The sequence below is a fragment of the Anomalospiza imberbis genome, chromosome 3 (genome assembly GCF_031753505.1).
Source record: "Anomalospiza imberbis isolate Cuckoo-Finch-1a 21T00152 chromosome 3, ASM3175350v1, whole genome shotgun sequence".
NCBI classification, from domain to species: Eukaryota; Metazoa; Chordata; class Aves; order Passeriformes; family Viduidae; genus Anomalospiza; species Anomalospiza imberbis.
In genome coordinates, this window is record NC_089683.1 from 77113645 (window position 1) to 77139441 (window position 25797).

Here is a 25797-nt window from a genome sequence, read left to right on the forward strand (position 1 = left end):
GAAAGCCCTGGATGCTCTGAAGACCTGTGACTAGAACCTAAGTAAAATAAATTTGAGGACCCTACTTAAACTAAAAAAATACACATTTCTAAACATTTTAGAGATAAAAAAGAAATAATATATTAAAATCTGCACATTTCTAGGTGCTCTCCTTTGTGTTTAGCTTAGAGAAATATACCAGCCTTGAATAAGGAAAATTCCTTCACTTGGAAGGAAAACAGGGAAACTCCCAGATCTGTCGCCCTCCATATTCACTCAGAGCAGCCCATCACTGTTTCCTCTACATCTTTTGTGCTTTCAATTCCAGTGGCAGCTTATTTGAAGAAAAGACAATTTATGCTATACTTGTAAGGGTTTCAGCTTTCTATCCTGTTAATTGCAGCCATCAAAGCTTAGCATCATTCAAGTGGACATTGATAAAAGCATGCAAATATAAGCTCCAGATCACTCTTAGCTGTGTACTTGTAAAAACACACATGCTGTCATTGAGTTAATTTCAGAGCTTTTCTCACTCAAGGCAATGAGGATGAAAACAAAGAAAATTTAAAAAAAAAAAAAGAAATGTGACAGTGTTTTGTCATTGGCATGACTGTTTTTAGTCCCTTTTTAAGAGGACCTAAGTTGAGACTGGACAAGATCAAAGAGTTTTAGGAAGATGAATTTGTAGCATCTGTACTACAAATTGAATGTTGATCCTTGCAGGAATAAGAGGAGCATCTCCTTTTACTTCTCAGTAAAGTGAGAATTCCAGGACTGTTAAAGCTGGTCCCTGGCTGAAGTCAGAAAATGTTCTCAGACCATGAAACCATAATTAATCCTAAGAGGTGCTCTGAGGGTAAGGGGTGCATCTTGCCCATTGGAGCATGCATCCATTCGGATAAAAAGTGTGCTACAAGGGACAATGCTTGTTGTGTCTCATGATAAACCCTGTCACATAGAGCTAGAAGCTGTGCTGGTAGTCTCTCTGCTTTCTCTTACTGAAGTGTGACAGTCATTGGCTTTGTCTTGGATTTTTTTCTGCCCTTTATTCAAAGGCTGAATAACCTGTTTTCTGGCTTTAAAATGTGTCTATACTGTACAGCTTGTGCATCTTTAAGTCAGAGATGATTTACAAGTCCAGGCTTACAAAGCTTAATTCCCATTGCTAAGGAAAGTTCACAGGAGTTTATATGCTTTCTTGGCACAACTGTTAACAAGGCATTTGTTTTTTAAATAATAGATTTTTAAAATTGATTTTTAGTGGAGCTAGCCAAGCAAACCAAGTCTGATTCTCTGGGGAAATATCTCTGGTGGTTTTACCTGATACACCAGCAGAAAGTTAACAGTTGTAAACCCGTCGAATCTCCATGCTGTAGGAAAAAATGGTCAACCGACTTTTAAACAGAAATGGTTTAGTTTTGAAGAGAGGATAGCATACAATTACTGATCTTCATTTAGTCATTTTATGGTACTTTATGTATTTCCTTTACTCTCTGTAAATGTAGGTAAATGTTACTTCCAGCAAATCCAGCACAAAAGTATGGAACTAGAGAGCAGTTGTGGCTATTTTAATAAAGCCATTACCTTTAATCAGCAGTAGTACCCCCCTGTCAGATCATCTGAAATGTGTCTGCTAATGCCCTTGATGAGAACTCAGAATCAGAAAATGAACATGTGTCTGGACTAGTGTTTTAGTTTGGAAAAAGAGTCAACTTCTGAAATAGATCTCCCGATCACCCCCATTTGTCGTGTTTTGGCTTGCATTGTGGAGCAACCTCAGAGCAAATAAAGTAGATGCCTTTTGACTGAAACTAAACAGGGAGATGAATTTCAGAACTTTACTTATTAAAGTTGCAAAAGAGAGCAAAGACCAGAGGTAGACTAAACTCAAAACATCCCCAAGCACTCCCAAACTTTATAGTGTGTATGTCAGGTCCTTGACACAAACCATTTTGATGTGGAGAGCTTACTTCTTTTGGTCTGCAGCATTTAGTAGTGCAAATTATGTTGTCTCCTTGCTTGTTTACACAGACAAACCTGACAGTCTTGGAGAAATCTTCATCTCAGTAAAACTTAAAATTTTTGAAACCTTGGCACTTCTCAATTTTACAGCACTTTTTCCTTCTCCATGAATGCTCATAGGCATTCTTCCTACATGTGTTTTCACAATCTATATCTTGATCTGAATCGAAATTAAACAATTTCTCATCCACATGGAAAGGTCCTAATATTCCAGATTTTTTATCAAAGAGTTTGGACTTACGTGTGACATGCCTATGAAAAGCATATGACATGTTGTAAACTGATTGTATGCAAGAGTATGCCATGATACAAAAAGCTTCAAATTAATTTTCAGGAATGTGTTAGTCTTAATAATCTATGTTTTTCTAACTAAATCTTAATACTCAACCTCTCTATCAGAGCTTGATGCTATATCATTGAAGAATTCTGTATTTGAATTGAATTGCCTCAGGGGAAAATTGAACATTTTTAACCAGGTATGGGTAAAAATACACTCTTGAAGCAGTTTTTTCCCTAATGTTTTTAATGGATCATAATTCTTTTGTTGTGATGTTCAAAACCATCTTTCATCTGTGACTCAACAAGGTGTTCTCACCTCCCTTTTATAATGCTATATTTAATATATATGTTGGTTATTTAGCAGAATCACTCTAGATTCATTTATTGTCACATTTTCCATTTATGCTAGATGTTTTTTGAAAAAAATCACGCAGATTACTTAGAAGTATAGAAACGTTCTTTTCATTTGAATATCAAATTTTAATTATTTCTATTATATCTTCATAGCATTCACCTTGTTTGTATTAGTTGTAATTATGATTTTGGCAGGGATAGTGTTGATTTTCTTCCCAGTAGCTGGTAAAGTGCTGTGTTTTAGATTTAGGGTGAGAATAATGTTGTTAACATGCTGACATTTTAGTTCTTGCTAATCAATGTTTACACAGTGTAAAGGGCTTTTCAACTCCTCACCCCACCCCAGCAGTGAGCAGGCAGCGGGGTCAGTAGTTGTGAGGGGACACAGCCACAAAAGCTGACTCCAAGTGACCAAAGGAATATTCCACATGATATGGCCCCTTGTATCCACCAGTATATAAACTAGGGGGAAAGCTGGCTGCTCAGGAACAGAGCTGCATCCATTGGTGAGGGGTGAGCAATTGTATTGTGTATCACTTGATTTATTATTATTGGAGTTTTCCCCCTTTCTTTTCTGTCCTAATAAACTATCTCAACTCACAAGTTTTACTTTTTTCCACAATCCCACCCCACCATTCCATTGAGGGGTAGGGAGAGTGTGGAGAAGTGAGGGAGTGGCTGTGGGATGTTTAACTGCCTGCCAGGTCAAACCACAACATAAGCATTCTCCCTTTTAAAATTAGGTATGATTTCATAAGGGGTGGGAATAAATGAGGTGACAAACTATGCCCATGTGTACTGGGCACAGGGATTAATTTATTGTAAGAGTGCTTTTTAATATGGTACAGAGGCCCCATTAGGGATTGGGAAGAATCTGTAAACTGTGTCTTTTGTAACGTACCTAACTATATGTCTGGCAAACTAGTCCTAAAGTAAAGTCCAGTTGGATATGTAGCTGTGCTGCACAATATTGCACTGCATAGATTTTCCAGCATTAGCCTGCTGGGATATTTTGGTAGGCGTAGCCCAAAAATCAAATCTAAGACCACTTTCACCTGTCACAGAAACCGCTGGTTTAAAAGCAAGTCTTCAAGTAAAATCAGGGAAAGCTCTGGAAAATATTTGGTATCTTGTCCATGTTTATACTAGGAAGTTAAGTTACCAAGTAGGGCCACATAGGGTGCTCACTAGGTTTTATTTACAGCTGTTCTCATAGCAGCTGCTCAAACTGATATATAGATGCATGAACTGGGACAAGTAGAAGACCAAAGTGTTCCTTGGTCGGGATGTATACCAGTTGCTGGCCATAAAGCATGAAAAAGGCATCTGTGAATGACTAGTTGAAGTAATTGAAATAAATATTTATAGCTATTAAACTTCTGATGCTCTAGACAATATATTCACAGGAAAATTTTGCTTTCTACAGTGGAGTATTTACAACTCATAGGAATTCTTTCAGAGATCTTTGGAGAAGAGAATTTTCCAAATTCATTTCTGCAGCGCTCTAGCTGCCACCAAAGTGCACCATCAGCATGAAAGGCTACTGAAGTCTTTAAAATATTTTCAGAGTTCTGGTAGTAAGTGACTCTCCAGTTTTTCAAATAGAATTCATGTCTCAGTAATGTCCTGATACTTATTAGGTGTCAGTTTGAGGCCACTTTTATGCCTGTTCCTCACATACTCACTAATACTTAATGTATGCCTTAAGTGAGGACACAAAAGTGTAAGCAGATTGGCAGTGTCTGCCTTGCAGAGATAAACCTTCTCTAAGAAGAATTTATGGGAAAAAAGGAAATAAAAATTAGATCTTATGTTAGTCAAGTAACATATAGTCCACAGTCCTGAGGTCAAGCTGCACTCTGCAGACTGTGAACAGTGCTTCCTTATGAGACCTTTTCGGAGCACAGTACCTTTTATTACCATCTAACCCAGACCAAAATGTGCCTAAATGTAATTCATTCAAGCATTTTACAGAATACACTTGTTCTGTTTCAGTGTGGCTTGAGAAGAAATTAGAGCAATGGAAAATACCATCCATACCTTATAAATAATAAGCTTTCTTTTTTTATGTTTACAACTGGAGATAACATGTTTAGAGAGTATAAATTATATCAGGTAGTTCAGTGTGGAAGATAGAATGATAATGAGGTGCACTCAACTGTGTTTAAGAGGAAAGCAAATGGTCATGAGAACTTAATTGTATTCATTTTTAATGTAGTATTATAAGCTTCTCATTGCTCTATTGCTTTCTATACAGGCATTATAATAAATGGTGGGTTTATAGGTTTTTCTTTGTGCACAATATATGAAATTACAAGATGGGAAAAGTTGTTCATTTGCTGAGAAAAGTTTTATATGAATCTAGTGTTCATTTGACTATTTCTCTTCCATTTATCGCATGATATGTTCTTAATGTCACCGTGGAGATACTAATAGCTTTGTAAACATAATATCACAAAGTTTGGCTGCCTTCTGTGTCTTTTGTAGATCATTATGCAGAGTTTTGAAGGGAATAACAATAATCTAAGCAGGTATTTTAATGTTGCAAACTGTCTCATGTGCTGCCAATAAAACATTTTTATTTGTTAGAAGAGTTCATATATCTTTCAGGAATTCATGCTAAAAGATCTACATTCAAGAAAGTTATATTAATGGTGTTGCTTTATTAGTAATGCCATTTAGAAATACATATATAACATTGCTAAGGTCTTAGATTGTGTACAAAAAGTAATAACCCTGCAACATTCCTAACTGAGCATTAACTCCGCATTCCCTCCACTGGGCTAGAAATTAGCATTAAATTTTTTGTGTTATAATGTGAAAAAGATGGAAATGAAGCATAAAGTGATTTGTAAGTGAAGGAAGAGGGGGAATTCTGCCTTAGTTGAATACATTTCCATTTCCAGCAAATTATTAACTCATTAAGGGACTAGACAGTATAAAATCCTAAGACTTTCACTTCTCTTTAAAGAGTTATCATTCAGAGCAGAACCTTTGTAATATATGAACTATTGTCTTTGACTGTAAGTCAGGGAATTTTATTCTTTTAAATGCTACTCAGGGCTTCTTGCTACACAGAGGGATCACTGGCTGAAGGGACTGTAGTAAATCACACAGTATGTACTCATTTCCTCTTGTTCAACATCAACTGTTCTCTTTGCTAAAAAATAATAAAATCTAAATTTGAATGTGTCTGAGTTAACTCTTCTTCTAAGTGAAGGGTTTTCTGCCCTTTAATCACATTTATTTGAATGTGTGATGCTTTCAATAATATATCTATTTTTTCTTCTACTTCTAGGTGTTGCTTAGCACCCACAATATTCTGAATGCTAAACTAGAACAGTAGTGTATAACTCTGGAAATGTTGAAAAGGTGAACTGAAATCAAATATAGATGTATTCCATAGCATCGTGAAAGAGCAAGTGGTTTCTGATTGCTGGAATTTAACTGCTAAGTGGTCCATGTAATTTAGGCCTGGTGGTGCACTGGCTTTTTTCCCTTGCCCCATGTGGAGCAATATTTAGTTCACTGGCACTAAGCAGTCAGTATTCACACAAATGGATGCTGATATCAGATCAGACTGCTGATTTGCTTCATTATTTTGACAGTGCTTAATTTTCCCTTCAGGTTTACCCTTGCCATGACCTGCATAAGATTCTCTGAGCCCAGAAGCTGATTTTTCTTTCTTTATTAGCTGATCAAATAAAATATGTTAAGTCTTCTTGCAAACCTTGCTTCCAATTTCTTAAACCGACATGACTCAACAGAATATTATTGCTGTATCTGTATATTTTATTTTAGGTAATCTCTACCTTCAAATTCATTAATATACCAGTTTTAGCTTCCTATGCAATTAAGTATATTATCATGGTGTTGCTTTTTTCTTCTTGCTTTTTTTTTTTTTTTTTGCATTCACTGTGATCAGGGGATGAAAGAGTGTTCCTCTTCCAATTGATTTCCTTTCTGTTTCTGCTGCTTTTGAGACCTGGGCCCTGTCCTTGTGAAAGGGTTACAGCAACTGTTGAGAAAGGCTTGCTGAGCTTTTTTTTTTCTTTCTTCTGGGAACTTCATATACGTTTTTGTCTGTTTCTGAAGGTCATCTTTAATGTCTCTTTACATTATCCTTGAAAAAATATTTTCCCAATGAAATCAGTGTGTCATCTACACTTTTACATGGCATCCCATTGGTTTGACAAGATGTGTTGTGCTATTTTTAAGGAAAATAAAACACAACAAAACTGGAAAACAAACTTTTTGGGTCTTGTCAATCATTCTTAGAAAATACCTTTTCTTGAGCATTGGCCTTATGTGACTCTCTTAGGGAATGGCATCAGGCAGTCTATTATCTACTTGATCTAAATAGGCAGCAATTCAACAATTCCACTGTTACTGTATCCACAATAGGCCCCAGGGTTTCATGGGTAAAGGTGTGACTCTCCAGGTAGCATAAAAGATGGAATTTCAAATTGAATCATAGGTAGTGGAGTGTAAAGAATTTTCCTTTGTGATTGATATGCAATAAGAAAATACCTCAACACCTTAAAACTCCCAAGTTATGGTTAGCAGGAAACAGAAATGTATCAAATCCCTTTTCAAGACAAAACACCAGAAGCTTTTTTATATTCTCATACAAAGCTTTAGATTCAAACTATTTTCTGCATTAATGTTTCTTTAAATAAAACTATATATAAATGCAACACATTTCAAATTTAAGTTTATTGCACTTCAGAAAATATGACTTCTCTAGTGGTCTTTACATTTGTTAGATTGAGAAAATTCCTTTCAATATTTGTATTGCTATCGAAATATGTTGTGAAGAAGATATCAGACAGAAACCTGTCAGGACCACAGAATGATTTGGGTTGGAAGGGACAATAAAGATTATGTAGTTCCCACCCCCTCACTCTGGACAGGAATGCCACCCATTAGATCAGGTGGCCCCAGACAGCCTGGCCTTGAACACTTCCTGGGATGGAGCTTCCACAGCTTCTCTGGGCAACCTATTCCAATGCCTCACCACCCTTTCAGTGAAGAATTTCTTCCTGACATCTACTCTTTTTGTTTAAAAATGTTCCCCATTGGCCTGTCACTATCTACCCATGTAAAAAGTCCCTCCTTTTTTTTTTTCCCCCCTAAGTCTGCTTCAAGTACTGAAAGGCTGCAGGGAGGTCTCCCCAGAACCTTACAAGAGGATTTCAGAGTAACTTAAACACAATCATCTTTTCCCTTTTCATAATTTATTTCAGTCTTCCCAGTTGACCCTCTAGTTAGCCCACTGCTCTCACCGACAAAAGATACTGTGTTTTTCATTCAGGATGTGCTGATTCAGCCTTGTGAAATTCCACTTGAGAATTCAGAAAAAAACAGGTAAAAGGCTTGAATGAAAAAAAGGTTTTAATTTTCTCTGCTATTAATTAATTTTCCCAAGTTGGCCAAAACCCATTTTCTCTAGAGAACCAGTCCTTATTACTGAGTTTCATAGTTTTTTTATTGTCTCGGTTCCCTTTGCTCTAGTGAAAGAAGATACTTCACAATCTTTTTATACACTTGAAGTTTTTCCCATTGGGATATGGCACACAGGCATTAATTTGAATCAACAGATAAGACCAGACAATATCTCAAGAATCATTAATAATAGATATACTCAAAAGCATGTTTCCTGAGGCGTAAAACAAATACATGAAGGAAACAAAAGTGACATTGACATAAATAATTGTATCTTACAATAGTAACCTAAGGCGCAACCTAAACTCTCACAGAAATAGTTAGAATTCTACCTCTTTTCTCAAAGAAGCAGCTGCAGACTTAGCCCATCTATTGTCCATGAAATGTAATCTGCTATAAAGCATGTATCACCCGTATTCTGGGAAATGCTTGGTTATATTCCCATCCAGATCCCTCTACAACTAACATACGATCACAACTGTTTTTATTTTCTTCTTGTACTGTTTTATCACTTCTCTTACAAAGGTTGAGGATTACCTTCCTCCTTTAAACACAAGCCAAATACAATTCAAATGTACTCAGAAAAACATTGCAAAACTGATGCTTTAGGATTCCACGTTTCTTATTGCTCAGTGGCTTCCATATGAAATCTACACAGGGTAAAATATCAAAGGATGTTTTTTATTTCTCCTACCAGCTCTTTGAAAGTCATCCTGAGATCTGCTAATTAAGTTTTCCTGAGACCATTATCTACATTGTCATCATCAGCAGTGATGTTCAATCTGTCAAAGCTTGCTTTTGTTTTAGATAAAGAGATGGAAGAAAGCTAAGATACAGCATGTTCACCTGTCCTTTTAAAACTTTATTGAGGGAAATACCAGAACCCACTATTGCTATGGTCATATACAGAATCACAGAATATTCTGAGTTGGAGGAGACCCACAAGGTTCATTGAGTCCAACTCTGAAGTGAATGGCCCATGCAGGGATAAAATCCCCAACCTTGGCATTATTAGCACTCTGGTCTAACCAGCTGAGGCAATCTATAGGATTGCCTAAAGTGCAAATTTTGCAGCTTTTTCTGAAGTATGTAGTTCTTGATATTGCTGAAGAGAGAATAGTAGGTAAAATGGAGTTCTATTTTGACAGCCCTTCCATTGTTTCTGAGCTAACCACAAAGCCTCCATCTTTCAAAGAAACCTGAAAAGGACCTATACTTTTAAAAGATGAATTGATATACCCAGGCAAATAAACATGTACAGAGCCAAGATCAAGCAAGAATGGTTGAAAACATTTGTAGTGGAATTATAGGGGAATTTTGTTCTGTTTAAGTAGCTCTTTCCATCCCTTCTATTCTCTCATATGTACTATCCCCTCAGTGTGATTGTAACAAAGCATCAGGCAGTGAGCTTAACCAGGTACTGATGCAAGCTTTAAAAAAACAAAAGCAACCTACTGAGAAGGACAGTAAATATTGAGAAAAAAATGAAAGGCAGAACATCGTCTGCGTAAGCAAGCAAAACTGCCAGAAGAGGTGATCATTAAAACAGAGTATGACTGACAGTTTATTAGGGGTTTCCAAGGTTGTGAGTTTTTACATAAATACCTATTTCTCTTTTTAAACTCTCACTCTAACTGGGCAAATCAGTTTTGAGCTCCTCATTTGCCTAGCTATTAATTTCATTATTAACTTATTTTAGATTATTAAATTCTTTAATGCTGCACAGTATTCTCAGTGGAAGAAGTTTTAGAGTGATAGGTTTTATATATTGTGTTAATGAATGAAATGATTGAGCTATTTAAATGGATCTTGTTAAAATGCTATGGGCAACAAGATGTTAAAAAAAAAAGGAGAGACCTTTAATGTCAACATGATCTTTTAAGTTTGAAATCTAATAATTGCTTTGACTGAATATTAAGACTGCAGTGTCCTTGCTCTAACAAATATCTTCTGGCTGATTACTGCTTCACTAAGGAGAGAGTGTGTTATTGAAAATTCAATTAAAGCAAAACAAAAGCCAGATTTTTCTCCTTTAAATTGCATTGCATAAAAATAAAGTGTGGAGGGAGAAGTACTGAGAAATAATGTAAGAGAATGATGGAAAACCACTCAACATTAAAGAGATCAGAACAGAAGTAGTAGAAGAGAGCATGGGAGAATGAGGATATAAAGAGCACTAAAATATCTGTAAAGGAATCTTTTGCAATTAAAGTGCATGTAGTAGTTGCATATACAAATGACAATTTTTAAATATTGTGTAGATACAGAGACAAATGTATCAGAACTCTTTCTGTTTCTCCCAAATGGATTCAATGGTCTGCCTTGACATTTCACAGCAGAGATGGCTATCCTAATGATGCTACAGAGAGTTAGAAAATTTATTTTTTGACAGACTACCCACTTTCTGTACAGGCTGATGCTTATGTTCATTCATGATGCTGAAGAATTGGGTCTCCAGAAGGTATCACCAAATAAAGAACAATTTTTCTTGCAAGGTGTATTGTGGAACGATCAATACAAGTCTTTCTTGAAAGACCTTTGTTAATGATAGGTCTTCCAAAATCTCTGTAATTTCTATTTCTGACATAATATTTTGCTTTTCTGTTCTGTATTGTGAAAGTGCTGAACAAATTGTGAAAGACATCCTGATTTATCATGTAAAAACCTTTCATGAGATCCTTATTTACCCTGCTATTTTCTAACACACAAGATCTGGAAAGACTGTGTAAGAATCACCTCTGGTGAGGACTGAAAAGGAGGAGAAGTTTAAAATTTTTGGCTAAAATGGCTAGCAGCTCTTTTGTTTAATCATGAAAGACCACAACAGTCGTGAGATCTTCCACAGGCATTCTCTCAATATAAGGTCTTCAACAGTTAAATGTCTTTTTTGGAAAGAATGGGAAACTCATACTGAGTCTACATCTAAAACCAGATTTAGACTAAAAATTACATTACAGGGAAGAAATAGTATCACTCTTCATCAGTAGCATCATCTTTCCTGTTCCTGATGATAGAAATATTTTGGAGTGGCTTGTTCATGAACTATCTGTGATCATCACGTTTGACCCTAAATTGCTACATGAAGAGTCTGTTTCAGCATTATCTGTGCAAGTGCCTCTTAAGTGTTGAATTTTCTTAGTCCTTGACTTAGTAATGCTGTCTCTGGAGATTTTTTTAGTTTGTGCCAATAAACCTGACTTATTTAGACTGTTGGCTCTGGTCCCCTATTTCTTTGTTAAATGTTTAGCACTTGTAAGTGTTGTGACCCTTTTGGCAATGCAAGTAATCCTAATTCCAGCAATTTACACTTGTCACTTTGCTTTAAACTCCATTACTGCACACTGAAATTCTCCACAAAATGGTTTGGAGGCCATTTAACAAATAACAAATTGGAGATAGAGGGATTTTGTCCATTATGTCAGAATTAATTATTTATCACAATTTTGGTTTTGTGTTACAGAACTGTGACCTGGCCCAGCAGAGCATTGTTCATATTGTTCAAAGTCCACAGAAGAACAGTCAGAACAAGGAGAAGACAGAAGATAGCTGTGTTGGGGGTGTTCCAAAAGCCTTGAAAAGAGAACCCAAGAGTTTAACTCGCATAGATCTCAGTACCAGCATCCTCCCATCAGTCTCTGCCGGGTTGGCAGTTATTCTAGATCCTGGAAAAAGCAGTGTTTCACTTCCCTCTGAAAAATCAGGTAATTCATTGACTTAGTACATTTCAATGTACTTTTCTAAACATGTGTCTTTTTCTTTCATAGGGTGAACAGTTCTAGTTCCATACCATGGGGAAAAAGCCCCCAAAATATGTGGCTTATTTTATTTATTAAACAAAAATTGCAACAATATTCAGATGATAAGCATCTGATGTGTCTTCTAGAAAAATAATTTTGCTTTGTGGATAAAATTAGTGATTTCTTATGTTGCTCCTGACTCTAACTTGTATTATGCTCATATTTTTATAATTTATTATAAGATGGCAAAACCCCCAGAGGTCTATGAAAAGGCAAAATGTGGTCTGTAAAATTTCCATTAGAGAAGTTTCCTTAACTAAAATGTTGGGCAGCTTATGCCTTGCAAATGTGTTTAATTCCCAGTCTATTGGGATGCTTTCATACCCATACATTTTATTAAAAAATATTTATAATTTATTTAAGACTTATTAAAGCTTTGCTGGGACAACACATGAGGGTGAAGATTCATACTATGGACATTTGTAGTTTTTCATCCACCAAATGATTACTGAGAATATCTTCATTATAAAAAATAATCTGAGGGACGAGTTACTGGAAAATGATCTTACTGACACTGTGTTGCCCCAGTGAAGATACATCATTCTGTACAATACCAGATTCTGTTGTGATTTATCATAATAGTCGATCAGAGATGTCTTTTTATAAAGAACAGTACACAAATGCCCTTTTTGCACAGTACAGAAGGTAATAGCCAACATCTGTATCCAGAGTACAGAAGAATATGACAGAGATACCTCTGTGACTAACCTGGCCACAGAAATTATCTTGCTTAACAAAATGGCTACTAAAACTGTTAAAAATAACTTCTAGAGAATTTATTAAGTAGCTCATGCAGAAAATATACAATCCATGGGAGGGTCACAGAAGAATTCCACAACGGACTTGGTCAACCTCTCACTGCCAGCTAATGATGAATGAGAGTAGTTTAGGAGCAAATTAGTACCCAGCTTAATGATCCACATCTCCCAGTCTGAATGAGTAATGAGATAAGAAGGGCGCATGCTGATTTAAATCTGGTAAACTAGGGACAGGGCTTCAGCCTGGGCTTACTGTCAGACTCTAGGCAAAAGTGTGAGCTTTTAAACATTACCACATATTTATTTTTTCATTTTGTACCTAGGTTCAGGGATTTAATAACTGTGCTTGACTTTTCAGAATAGTTTACACATGTGCAAGGACTTTTAAAATATGTTATGTGACATGTTTGTCCACAGATTACAAACTCTGTGAAGCTAAGTATAAACTGATAGGTGTCTTCTGTTGCAGCAAATATTTTCATGGCAGAATGCATGAGGACAAAAGGTATTGATAAAATATGTGAGCTAGTTTTATCTGTGATTAAATTATAGATATATAATTTATTTATTCTATATCATAGAAGAAAAAAAAACTCACTCTAATGATAGTTTTTGTGGAAGGATGTTATTAACAAGTCCTTTTTAAAGGCCTGTTAACTTCTTTCCTTGTTTTGATTTTCACTGTTAAAATTTGTCCTTTTGTCTGTTGAGCTCCACCCCTTTGTTCCATATGGGGAACTATATTTTTCCTTATGGATTTAGGGTGAGTTAATTTGTAGTCACTTAAAAAAAAAGAGAAAAGAAAGAAAGATTATTCCAAAGATCTGTTTTGCAGTAAACTTTACTTTGTAGCAAGGATTTCCTTTGGCATAAATGAAATGACTAATAGTAGTGGGAATGAGAGGTAGGTACCATCATTGGTAGCTGAAATTATACTTACCAAGCTGTTGTCTTAGGAGATGAATGGTTGTGGTGATCAGTCTACAGCAGCAACCTAGACAGGTGAATGAAATATAATCTTTATTGTTCTGTGTGTACATAACAAATTTAAACATACAATTTAGAGACAAATATTTAATTAATTGATTAAATTAATATTGTCTAGCCTGACATGCAACACAGCTATTCCATAATTGCAGCAGTAAACACTGAGACTGTAAGTCTTTCTGAAGCCTGTTATTTTTATTTGTTATGCTGACCCCATGTTCCTGCCCTGATTTTATTTGCCTTCCTTTGAATTCTGAGGAAAAAAGTTTGTGTTAATTTTCACATCACAAGATCTTCTCTGAGAAGCTTTTGCAGCATTTGAGTGCTAAAATAGTATGTTTGAAGTATTTATGTGAATGCTTAGAGGCCAAAATTTCACCAGACAAACCAGGAGACAGGCAACTCTTGTTCTGCTGTACTGCTACTATATAAGCAATATACTTAGGTAGTATGAACTGCTGCACTTGATGAGACAAAAACCCTTATGGCCTGGCAGTGTGTCCCCACCAAGGATACGATTTGCTCCTTGCAGAAGCATGGAACAGGACATCCTCCTCCCAGCTCACCCCCACTCTTGTGTGAGTAATGAAACCAGCTCCTGACTGGTCTGGAGATGCATCTTACATGCACTGTGTTTTTTAGACTACAGTGTGTTTCTCTATGAGAAATTCAGAAATTTGAAAGTCATTAACAAGCTGAAAAAATATGAAAATGTATCCAAATAATCTCTACATCAAAGAATTTCAGGTTTCCTGTCTTTGCAGACAAAATTAATAGAAATGCCTTTTCTTCTCATTTTTGTTGTTGTTGTTGTTGGGTGTTTAGTTTTTTGTTTGTTTGCTTTGTTGTTGTTTCTGAAAACATTGTGTGATTTTAAGTGGACATGTAAAAAAATATCAGCACAGAACTTTCATTCTACTTCATCCCCTTCTCATTTACATCTGTCCATTATCTGGGACAAAGTGCTTTAGTAAACACAATAAAAATAAATGAAACTGTCTTCCATAATGGTTTCATATCAGTAGATACATGTATAAGATGAGGAAATAATGTTCAAACTCGATGACCTTAGAGGTCTTTTCTAACCTTAACAATTCTATGATTCTCTGATTTCTACCTGAAAAACAATGAATCTGTAAAACATAAGAGTTTGTATGACTCATCTGCTGAATATGAGAATGCATCATGATTTCAGATTCAAGAAAGCCAATAGACTATTTGGAAGTATAAACAGAAAACTGAGTGGAGTGGAGAAAATGTTTTTTCTCTGCTTTTGACACTTGCATAACTAAAACCATCACAACTCACAGTTTTGATGACTAAACTGTTAGAAGGTTCAGGAGAAGAGTAATGAGAATCCTACAACAGTGCACGACATGATTGGTTTATATTTGTTTTGGCATCTATGGAGTGGAAGTTTGGTAATGTGGGAATATTAGATCTTACCAGCTATCTTAGGATTTTAGTTCTCATTGTCTAGAAAGTGCAAGCCAAGTTAAAATCCATGTATGGTATTTGTATTTGCAAGCCAGCAAATACAAATACCACACATGGATTTTAACTTGCTAGGAAATCAACCAGCAATGCAAGTTATCTGAGCTTACAAGAATTCTCCACATTTGTCCATTTTAAAAAAAATGTAGAACGTTTTTTTCTGAAACATGAAGATAGGATTTTGACCTAGAAGTAGTATGGATGGTGCTAGGCAGGAAGTCAGACTGCAGAATCCCATTCCCTCCCCTTTTAAAATGATGTCAAGCAAATTTGTAATATGAAAAAAATAGAGTTAGTTCAATCGAATTTGTTTTCTTTAGGCTGATGTGAATGTTGTTACTTATGTAATTTCCAGGTTAATCCATTATCAGCTGGTTTATTATTTTGTCTGAATCAAGTAGATGTGGTCATTGCTACTTAGGGTTTTTTTTTTATTTTCAACTTTTAAATAAATGTCCATCTGGTCAGTTCCAAATAAAAATCCTGGTGTTCTTTAGGTAAACTTCTACAAATGCTTGCATGCAAGGCAACTCTGTTTCTTTATTTTTTTCATGTTCTTCTGTTCACAGAAGAGTTAATAAAGTACTAGTATATACTGACTTAGGTGTGCCAAGCTGTAAATTCTAGCAAAAAGAGGGATTGATTGTTTTCCATCTAGTTAGGAAATGCTTTACCAAATTTAAACTTCTTGGCTTTCCCAAAAATACAAGTATCAGTTAAGGCAGCTGAATCAGTTAAAGTCATTACCAAAACCTCAGTATTGTTAGTGATGTGTGAAGTGATGAACTGGTGCCCATTCCTTGTAAGAGTCTGATTCCATGAAAGAGACAGTAAAAAACACTTAGAAGGGAAATCCACAATTAGGGTGTGGTTAGTCAGATCTTTGCATCCTTCTGAGGCAAGCCCTGGTGAATAAAAAAACCCTTATTAATTTAACCATTTAAATTGCTAGCATTGTACAAATAGTTTTTGAATAGTATTCTGATGAATATGTGTTAAAAATTCCTGTGCCCTGTAATTAACATTGTACTTTATTATAATTCTTTTACTTAAAAAGCCTAAAAGGATAAGAATTTTTGTGCCAAATCTGTTTGAAGTAAATGACTAGTCTGAATTCCCGAAGTACTGTAAAATTACTTCACAGTTTTGTAGACCTTATAATCTCAAATTAGATCCAGGTTGGGCAGGGTTATGGTGTACATCTACCTCCCCTTTTGCATGTGGTGCTAGGCTGAGTAGTACTACCCAGTACCGAGCTGAGAACAAATGCAGCTATTTCTTATCCCTTTTTGAGAATTTCAACAAAACATGAGCACTCGTCCTTATTTTAAATTTGCTGTCAATGTACGATGTCATAACCTGATGTCATGTTTATTGCTGTGGTGTGTTGTAGTCACAAAAGTTGAGTTCACTAGGCCTGAGAACTCTTTTGAAAGAGAAACTGGAACTAAAGTGCTTGTCTTCCTTCCTTTCCATTTTTCCTTTCTTATTTCCTTGTTAGTTTTATACATCTTGTCCTAGTCCTGAATCTCCTTTGTGCTCTTTACTGCTTCCATTGTTTTTTGTTTTGCCAGCTTCCTTTCATGGGTGTTCCATACCTGGGAGATGTTCTACCCATTTGCAGTCCCTCCTGCATGTTTTGTTTTATTTTGTTTTGTTTTGTTCTGTTCCGTTCTGTTTTGTTTTATGAGCTTTTGTGATGTGGATGTCTCCTGAGACAAAGATGTGTGCAACTACACACCTCTTTGTTAATTTGGTAGTCACACTGCTCACATACTTGATGCAAAATATTTACACATTGTGCCTGACTAGATTGTCAGTGTTAGAACATGTTTTTCACAAGTAACCATCTTTTAAGTATGTGCATCTCAGGTCTAAAAATCTGTGTGTATTAATAGAAGAGTACGGCAATATCATTTTCATAATGTAAAGAGACATTGGATTTAATTTTAACTCAATTGCACTAAAAATTTCCTACATATTGAATGAGAATTTTTCAAAAATTTTAAGTTCCCGAGCTGTTTGGTAAATGTTGTATGGCAGACGTTGATGAACTGTGATCCATGTTTGAAGATGTGAGATCCAGAAGGGTTTTTATTGATGATCCAATGAAATGGTGGTTAGAGTGCTCTAGCTCCACTTGTTTTTGACTGCTAAAATATATTGAAGTCATAGAGTCATGGAATTGTTTAGGTTGGAAGAGACCTTAAGGTCATTGAGTCCAAAGGTTAACACATCACTACCAAGTCCACCACTGAACTATGTTCCTAAGTGCCACATTTGAACTTTAAATACCTTCAGGAAAGGTGACTCAACTCCTTCCCTGGGCAGCTTGTTAGTGTCAGTATATATTAAATTATCCCTCTTGATGCTGTACTTTCTTGGATTATGCTCTATGAGTATGTTCAGAGGAACGTACTCATTTTTCCCCTAGGAAAATGTTTACTGTTAAAAATAGGATAATGTTTCTGAAATAGTACTCAGTTGCTTTGATGCACAGCAAAAAAGAGGTTTTTTGGATACAAACCAAAAAACCACAGAATTGCTATTATGTGAGATCAAATATATTGCCTATCTAAATCTAGTTCTCTTCTTTTAACAATTTCCTATTTTGTATACAATAATTCAAAATAAAATATGTTCTTATTACAGAAAATTTTATTTAGAGAAGGTGTATTTCCCTTTTCAACTAATCACCCATGTACCCCCGTCTGTCCTTCTTATTTGTTAACTGGGCAAGTTGACAAGAATGGTAATGGTATTTTCTATTCTGATCTTCACTGGAAAAAAAGAGTGTCCAGTGTCAATTCAGGGCTTGATTGGAGAAGAGAGGGAGAGTTTTCAGCCCAGAAATTAACTATTTCTAATTCTGTCAACATTTATTTTAAGAGAGTTAAGCTTAAGAAAACTATTCTGCTTCCAGAAGGGTTATGAAAATTTGTCATTACAAAGTCCTTGGAAGTTTTCTCTTATGTATATTTTATCTTCTTTTAGGGTTATTAACCCTTGACAATTCACTGCTGCAATACTTCCAAATTCTATATATAAAAATTGATATCCTCTCTTCACCTTCTAGCAACAGCAGAAAGTGATTTTATAAGACATTAGCATAATGGAACCTTTTCAATAAAATGATAAATTGAGCCCATTTCAGAAAACAGAACGCACACTTGATAATTTATTGCAGCCAGTGCCATGCTGGAGACCTCATTCATATCATATGCTTTTAACACTGATGAGAATGGTGCCGTTTTCCCATCACACCTTGCATGTCTGTGAAATTAATTTGAGAGGAAAATGTAAAAAATGCTCTTTTCTAATAGAGGCTAAAGCTCTTCTGGGAATGCTTATCTTTACATGACATAATTATTTCTCATGAACATGTCTAATTACCTTATTGTTTTTAAAGGCCCTTCCATGTTAATTGAACAGTGCCATTTGCTGACTCCCCTATGTCAAGGGGAGGGGTGGAACAGACTTGTGTTCTTACAATGCATTTTGATTGGTTATGAGGGACAACATGGATGGACTTTCTTTTGCAAGTGCATCGCTTGGATCTTTATACCCTCAGCTGGAGGTGACATTTGTAGGTGGAATGTTCTGTACTGATTAAGCAAAATTATGCATTGTATGTTTTCCAGAATAATTGTTGACATGAATTTATTACTGATGCTACTAGGAAAAATAGGAAAGTAACACTTCAGAAACATCCCTTATGTATAAAAACATTGATAATAGAGTTTTAGGGTGATTATTTTTTGACAGAAAGAGTCCAATTATGAGGCACAAGTAAAAATCATAAAATCATAGAATGGTTTGAGTTAGGAGGGATCTTAAAGATCATCTAGTTCCAACCCCTCTGCTATGGACACCTTTACTAGACCAGGTTGCTCAAAGCCCCATCCAACCTTCCAGATTTGGGGCATCCACAACTTTTCTGGGCAACTTGTTCCAGTGCCTTACCACCCCTACAGTAAAGAACTTCTTTCTTATATCCAACCTAAACCTACCCTGTTATTTTAAAGCCATTCTCCCCTGTTCTATCACTGCATGCCCTTGCAAAAGCTCCTTCCCCAGCTTGCTTGTAGTCCCCTTTAGGTATGGGAATGCTGCTCTAAGGGCTCCCAGAACCTTCCCTTCTCTCGGTGGAACAAACTCAACTCTCTCAGCTTGTCTTTACAGGAGAAGTGCTCCAGACCTCTGATCATCTCCTTGGGCTTCTGGATTGACTTCAACACATCCACATCCTTTAGCTGGGGGCCCCAGAACTGGATACATGACTCCAGGTGGGGTCTCATGAGGGTACAGGGGGAGGATTACCTCCCTTGCCCTGCTGGCCACGGTTCTCTTGATGCAGCCCAGGATAGAGGTGGCTTTCTGGGCTGTGAACGCAAGCTGCAGGTCATCTTCTCATCTACCAATGCCTCAAGTCCTTCTCCTCAAGGCTGTTCTCAACCCATTCTCAACCCATGCCCATCCTGTGATTGTGCTTGGGATTGCTCTGACTCACATGCAGGACCTTGCACTTGGCCTTTTTGAACTTCATGAGGTTTGTGTAGGCCCATCTCAAGTGTCAGGGTCCCTCTGGATGGGATGCCTTCCCTCCAGTGTCTCAACTGCACCACAGCACTGCACAAGTGACCTGTGAGGAGCACCACTTGTCACTGGTCTCCATCTGGATGTTTCTTCATTCTACCTATTCCTGCCTTTGCCTTCTGCAGCTTGGGTGGCATGTCTGGAGCACTTACTGGTAAAGACTGAGATAAAAAAGTTACTGAGTATCTCAGTCTTCTCCATGTCCTGGGTAACCGGTTCTGTTTATTTTTTGAGCAGGCCCACATTTTCCCTAGTCCTGCTTTTATCGCTGACCTACCGAGAAAAGCTTTTCTTGTTGTCCTTGATGTTCCTATAAACATTTGATTCTGTCAGGGCTTTAGCTGTCCTGACCTGGTCCTTGGCTGCTTGGACAACCTCTGAGTACTGCCTGTCCTTACTTCCACCCTCTTAAAGATTCTATTTTGTGTTTCAGATTGTCCAAGAGCTGCATATTCATCCATGCCGGCCTCCTGACTTTCTTCTCTGTTGAGATGCATCACTTCTGATCTTGGAAGCGATGATCCTTGAATATTAACCAGTTTTCTTGTTCCCCTCTTTCCTCCAGGGCTTTATCCCATGGCATTCCAAGAATGAAAAAAACAGTAGGTGCTGCAACTGTGCTTGTACATGGTCTCTGTTATGAGCTCTTAGCACTCGAAATGACAGGAATCAGTCTGTGCTCAAGTCATGTGCTCAGCATTCATTAATGTCATCGGGAGCTCTGCTCACACAGCAAGGACATTGGGAGAACAGACCTATTAAAAAGGCTTGATCTGTAGAAAGTAACTACATGGGAGAGATTGAGAAATTCTGTTGATAGTAGAAGGTAAAAAAATAGCTTTGCAAAACACACCCTGCTTTCTCCTTATAAATACAAATAACTTCAGTGGCACTAAATTTGGACTTCTGTGAAAGAAAATGAAAGAAAAGGATCATTGTATTTGGCAGGGGAAGACAGATTCTCTGGTTTTGGTTTGGTGGGGTTTTTTGTTTCGGTTTTTTTTTTTTTTTTTTTTTTTTTTTTTTTTTTTTTTTTTTTGTGTGGAGAGTGTTCTTGAAAGTCACCATGTTTGCTAAGCACCATCAGTCACTTTCCAGGCTTCCATGATGTCCTGCTGGTGCAACAGTCAGTTCTTTTGGTCTTGACATTTACTTGTCAAAAGACAGGAATAGAGAAAAAGAAACATATGGGTGTGGAGATGGGGTCTTTGGGTGCAGGGTGAGGGAACAGAAGGACGTCATGCTCCGGGTTGAGCCTGCTCATCATATACTGTTCTTATTGATGTTCATCTTCCTGCAACGCTGTGCAACTTGTCAGGGATTTTATTATAAGCCCCGGTATCCTGGTTTTCAGTGCTGGCTGACATTACTTTATTGCCTTTTTGCTATGAAGGTGGTTTAACCAAATCTGTAAAAAAAGGTCCGAAGCTCACTCGAGCAACTAAAATAGAAGAAGACACAGTTCCTCCTTTTGTTCAGCACAGTTTGCTTTTTAGCTTTGTCACAGAATAAATACTCAACATATATTACTGGAAGGAAACTCTAACTGGCAACAGTTGGTTTCTGATTTAAAGGTATATCACTTGGCAACTGAATTTTTTTCTACTGCAACTCTTCCTTAGTAATTAGCTTCCACTAATTATTTTTGGAGTAGCTGAATCAAACATCAGTAATGTTTTAAATGAAGTCTGTGCTGGAGATACGGCCAGGTAAAGATCATTATTAACATTATCAGGGATTTTTCCCAAGCAAAATTTAGTTCTCTTCAAAAGAATGTTGTGTTTATTCTAATAAAATTAAAGAAATAGCAAAATCTCCACTATATTCAGCTGTGAAAGGTTAAGATCAAAATTCCTGATTTGATGCAGATTAGTGATTATGGCTATTGCATTTTAATACCTCTTGATACCCAAAATATGATGAATAGCTATATAGCCTGGTTTCTAAACCCCGCAGCATTGTTCACAGTAATTTTTAATTTGTTAAAGACATAACGAGGGAACATAACAAGGGCTGTAGCTGAGCTAATATTTGACTCATCTTGAGCCATGTTTCCTTTATAACTCTAACCATTGTGAAGTATGTAGGATAGAAATGCAAAAAATCTGTTTCAAACAGAAATGTTACCAGTCCTCCACATTTTGCCTCCTAATCTGTAATAGAAATTTTTCAGGTACGCTAAATCTAGCACTGTAAATGTGAACAAACACATTTTGTATCTGCTATCCAGGCACAAAGATCTATGTTTGACCAGCAATCTGTAGATAAATAAAACATCTTCATGAAACATTGCCATATCTAAAAACATCTAACATTATCTTTTCAGCACAATCTCTTTCATATTTCATATTGCTATCCCTATTCTCTTCTAGCCCCCTCTGGAGCCTCTTTCTCTGGCTAAATTGCTTATAAATATATTATAAATAGGGCAGACCTGCAAGGTTGATTACCTCTGGCACAGATATGTAGTAGAACAAGAATCTGCATTAGGTACTGGAGATGTAGATATAATACCTTGATTGTTTTCTAGATTATCATAATTCTTCAAGAGAATCAACTAGAGATCAAATGCTTACTGATAAAGGTGGTAAGGAGGCACTGGGATGAAATCTTTCCTCTTTAGAAACTGCAGGAATGTCTTCTACTTTATAGTGTGAGTTGGGAATTCAACTCTAGAAAGGAGAACCCCTCCAGCACATAACTTTGTCAAACTGTGAAAAGCATTGTATGGAAAGAAAAACAGCAAAGCAGCTTTCTTAGGTTTATGTGAGATGGCAGGAGGGGAACAGGCTTTTGTGGAGATTAAGAGGTATGAAGTACATCTCAAGTTGAATGTACAAAATAGTCTTTAAGCATTTCTGTTTAACTTCAACAAAACCATTCTACAAAATCAATTTGTTTAATTGATTGGCGCGGCACCCCAGGGAATAACTGAGTTCAGTTGGCAGCCTCTGGTTTGGTGTCACACTAATTGGGAGTAGGGTAACAAGTAGCTGCTAAAGCTCTGTGCTGTACGTAGATAGGGTGGTGAGGAGTAGAGGCTCTACAAGTCATGTGGTGGGAAAGCTAACGTGGGGCTGAGGGTGGTTTCCTAAACTGACAGGTTGAAGAATGATAGCAGGACTTGGTTTAAATTAATCCGACAGAGAATTGCTATGCAATCTAGTCTCTAAAATGCAATGAACGTTTCATACTGATGTCACATTTGAAGACATTGTACATATAATATAAATATATATATATAATAACTGATGAATCAAAGAACATATTGGTAAATGAACCATATGTATATTGATAATATCTCTTACTGAGAAGGTTCACAGGGCCTACAAATTACTGCATTCTCACTTCATCATTAATTTGCATTAAAGGAAAAAAGGTAGTTAAGAGTTAAAGTGACAGATATCTATGTAGAAACTTCAACATTAGCTTAATTCTTTCTGATAGAGAAGCCATTTGATTTCTTCTGGATAATAAAGTGTGTTTTCCTGTTGTTTATGAAGATTATCAAGCCAACAGGTTTATCTGGCTGGAGCCACCCCAAAGGGTTTCTCCAAAGTGCAGTGGGGAAAGGTCATGAGCTGAAGCTCAAAGCTTTCCTGTGTAGAATTATGTATCTTGGCATACCAAGGGGGATCACTAGACCATAGGTACCATCACCTCTCTGCGAGGAATTTTTAGATGTGTTGAGGCATCTGTAAGAGATGCAAGGATAGGATTGGTTGGTATCACTGTTTCAAAGTCTGAGACTATAATTTCCATGCTTCTTATCAAACAACAGACGTAGATGCTCAGCAGACTGTATATGTACACATGTCAGTGAGGATTACTATGATTCCATTTTCTGCACATTTAACTTTAATGCAATGAATCTTGCTTCCTTTCAGCTAATATGTGGATGGGGAATTCTGTTAATTAATGCAGAGCTAGATGAGCTTTGAGGTTTAAGTTCGGAGCTTAGAGTGCATTGTCTTTCTCTTTGTCTGTCTTTCCATCTTTTCCTGAAATACTTTGTTCTGTGTTTTTCTTCCTCTACAGAAGGAAGTTAGCTCTTAGGTAACTTCAGCTAACAACCGAATTGCTTTAAAAAGCTGGTGTTTACTGCCCATCACTTAAATACCTGTTGCATCCTGGGTTTGGGTTCAGATTAGGGGTTCTGATCTTTGTTAGTTTGCCGGTTCTGTGTACCCTCGTGCATCCCTCGTGTTTCCCCCCCTCCCCACCCCACACCATGGTTAGCTCCAGGCTGCCTGCCATTGGAGTTTACCCCCTGCCACTCTTGTAACCACTCCCTGCCTACTCCTGAGGATTCTGTGCCTGTCACCCCATTCCCGCGGTCCCATCGCCCCGAAGCCCTGTGTCCGCCCCTGCCGTGTTCCCATTGGTCGCTGTAGTACACATCATCACCATGATGTCTGTATCCATTGGGCGGGAGGACTCCCCATCTGTCCTGTCCCACCCCTATTTCATCCCACTCCTCGGCATGCTTGGGGCCATTTTCAACCGTGCGAGGTTGGGAGCGGGCTGCAGCTTTTCCACCGCAGCTCTCACAGCCAATAAAGCATCCAGCCGCCACGCTGACGGATTTGGATGAACTCCCTGCCTCTTTGTTTCTTCCCTCGCGCCAACGGCAAAGCGCGGCCAGCAGCCCACCCCGGAGTGTGGCAGCAAAAGCGCCCAGGAATCATGGCAAGCCCCGGCCCTGACGAGAAGCTGAGATGCCCAAGCCGGGCACTCGAGAGCTGACCGGGCCGAGAAAAGTAACGCACTGCCGCACCTAGGCTGGTTTTAATAGCCTAGAAAAACTATCCCTTCTTCCCAAACCCTTTTGGTCAATGGTTTAAAAAGATAAAGAAACCTCTTGACTTAGATTTGTATTTTCAAAACTGTCTTCTAAATGCAAAAGGGTGTTGCTGCATATCCAACATTCCAGTTTAGAGCATATGTGAACAGAGTATGTGAAATTCTAAGCTGACCTTTTTCTTAAAATCATTCCTATTCTTTACAGTATAGTTCTGGTATTGCATTATATAAAAGTGATGCAATGACCATACAATTATGTTGAGATAACAGAGCATGGTAAAGTGCCATTTGCACTCAAACTTTTCCATTTTTCTGGACAAGCCTTTAAGAGGATGATTGCCAATATATGTCTTTTCACTTGTAAAACCAGCTAAGGAACTTCATCAAAATATTACTTTTTTTGAAGTAAGAAGTTACTTATGTTATTAAATAACACATTTCAGAAACTAAATCGTTCAATTTTAAATAGTGGTATTTTCTGTCTTCATTGAAAACATTGTATCAACTAAGTTATAGATACATCTTTCCTGAGCCACTTTCCATCTCTCTTTTGATTCTAAGAGAAGCAAATGGCCATTAAAATTCTAGTTCTCTGGGACCTTCAGAGTGTGGATCCTGACATGCAGGGCATTGAAAAAGAAAAAATGTATCACAGGTCATTTAAAAAGACAGTCTCTGTGGTACACTGTTATTGTGCAATGTTTTGTGACACACTGAAATGACATAATAAAACCACTAACAAGTTATTTAGTATGTTAATGGACAGTCCTGTGAAAGATGTATCTGTGGAATTTATGAATGCAAAGCAAAGATAGAATTGCACATGCTACTGAAAATAAAGCACATAATGGATTTTTACAGCTTTTGTACAGCATTGTTTTCTGGGTTGGGTTTTTTTTGTTTTTATTTCCTTCTCGAATCCTCTCTTAATAATTCCTAGCATTCAATTTACTTTTTTGATTGCTACTGGGCATTGAGCTGACATTTTCATACAACTAGCTATTATAGCCACAAGATCCTGGTTTTGTGTGATAATAACTAGTCAAAATGATTACTGTTTGGGTAAAATTATTTTTCCTATGTATATCACCTCACATTTATCTACAATGAATTTCATTTTTCATTTTACTGTTAGTCACTCAGCATCCTGCGGTATTCAATGTGTTTTTTCTGGTTGGCCTTAGTTTTTACTACCCTGAAAAAAATCGTATCACTAGCAAACTTTGTCACTTCACTGTTTATTTCTGTTTTTCTTATGGTGAATACTCAGGTCCTGGAAAAGT

The 25797-nt window shown here is 37.0% G+C and overlaps 1 protein-coding gene across 2 annotated transcripts in view; it reads left to right on the forward strand.

The window, feature by feature from the left end:
* The window catches only part of PRKN (parkin RBR E3 ubiquitin protein ligase), a 683121-nt gene that overhangs the window by 206295 nt on the left and 451029 nt on the right, over positions 1-25797 (forward strand). For both annotated transcript variants that reach the window (XM_068185226.1, XM_068185225.1), the window contains exon 3: positions 11540-11780. In XM_068185226.1, the coding sequence (XP_068041327.1) occupies positions 11540-11780 (241 nt within the window). The remainder of the gene's footprint in view (positions 1-11539; positions 11781-25797) is intronic.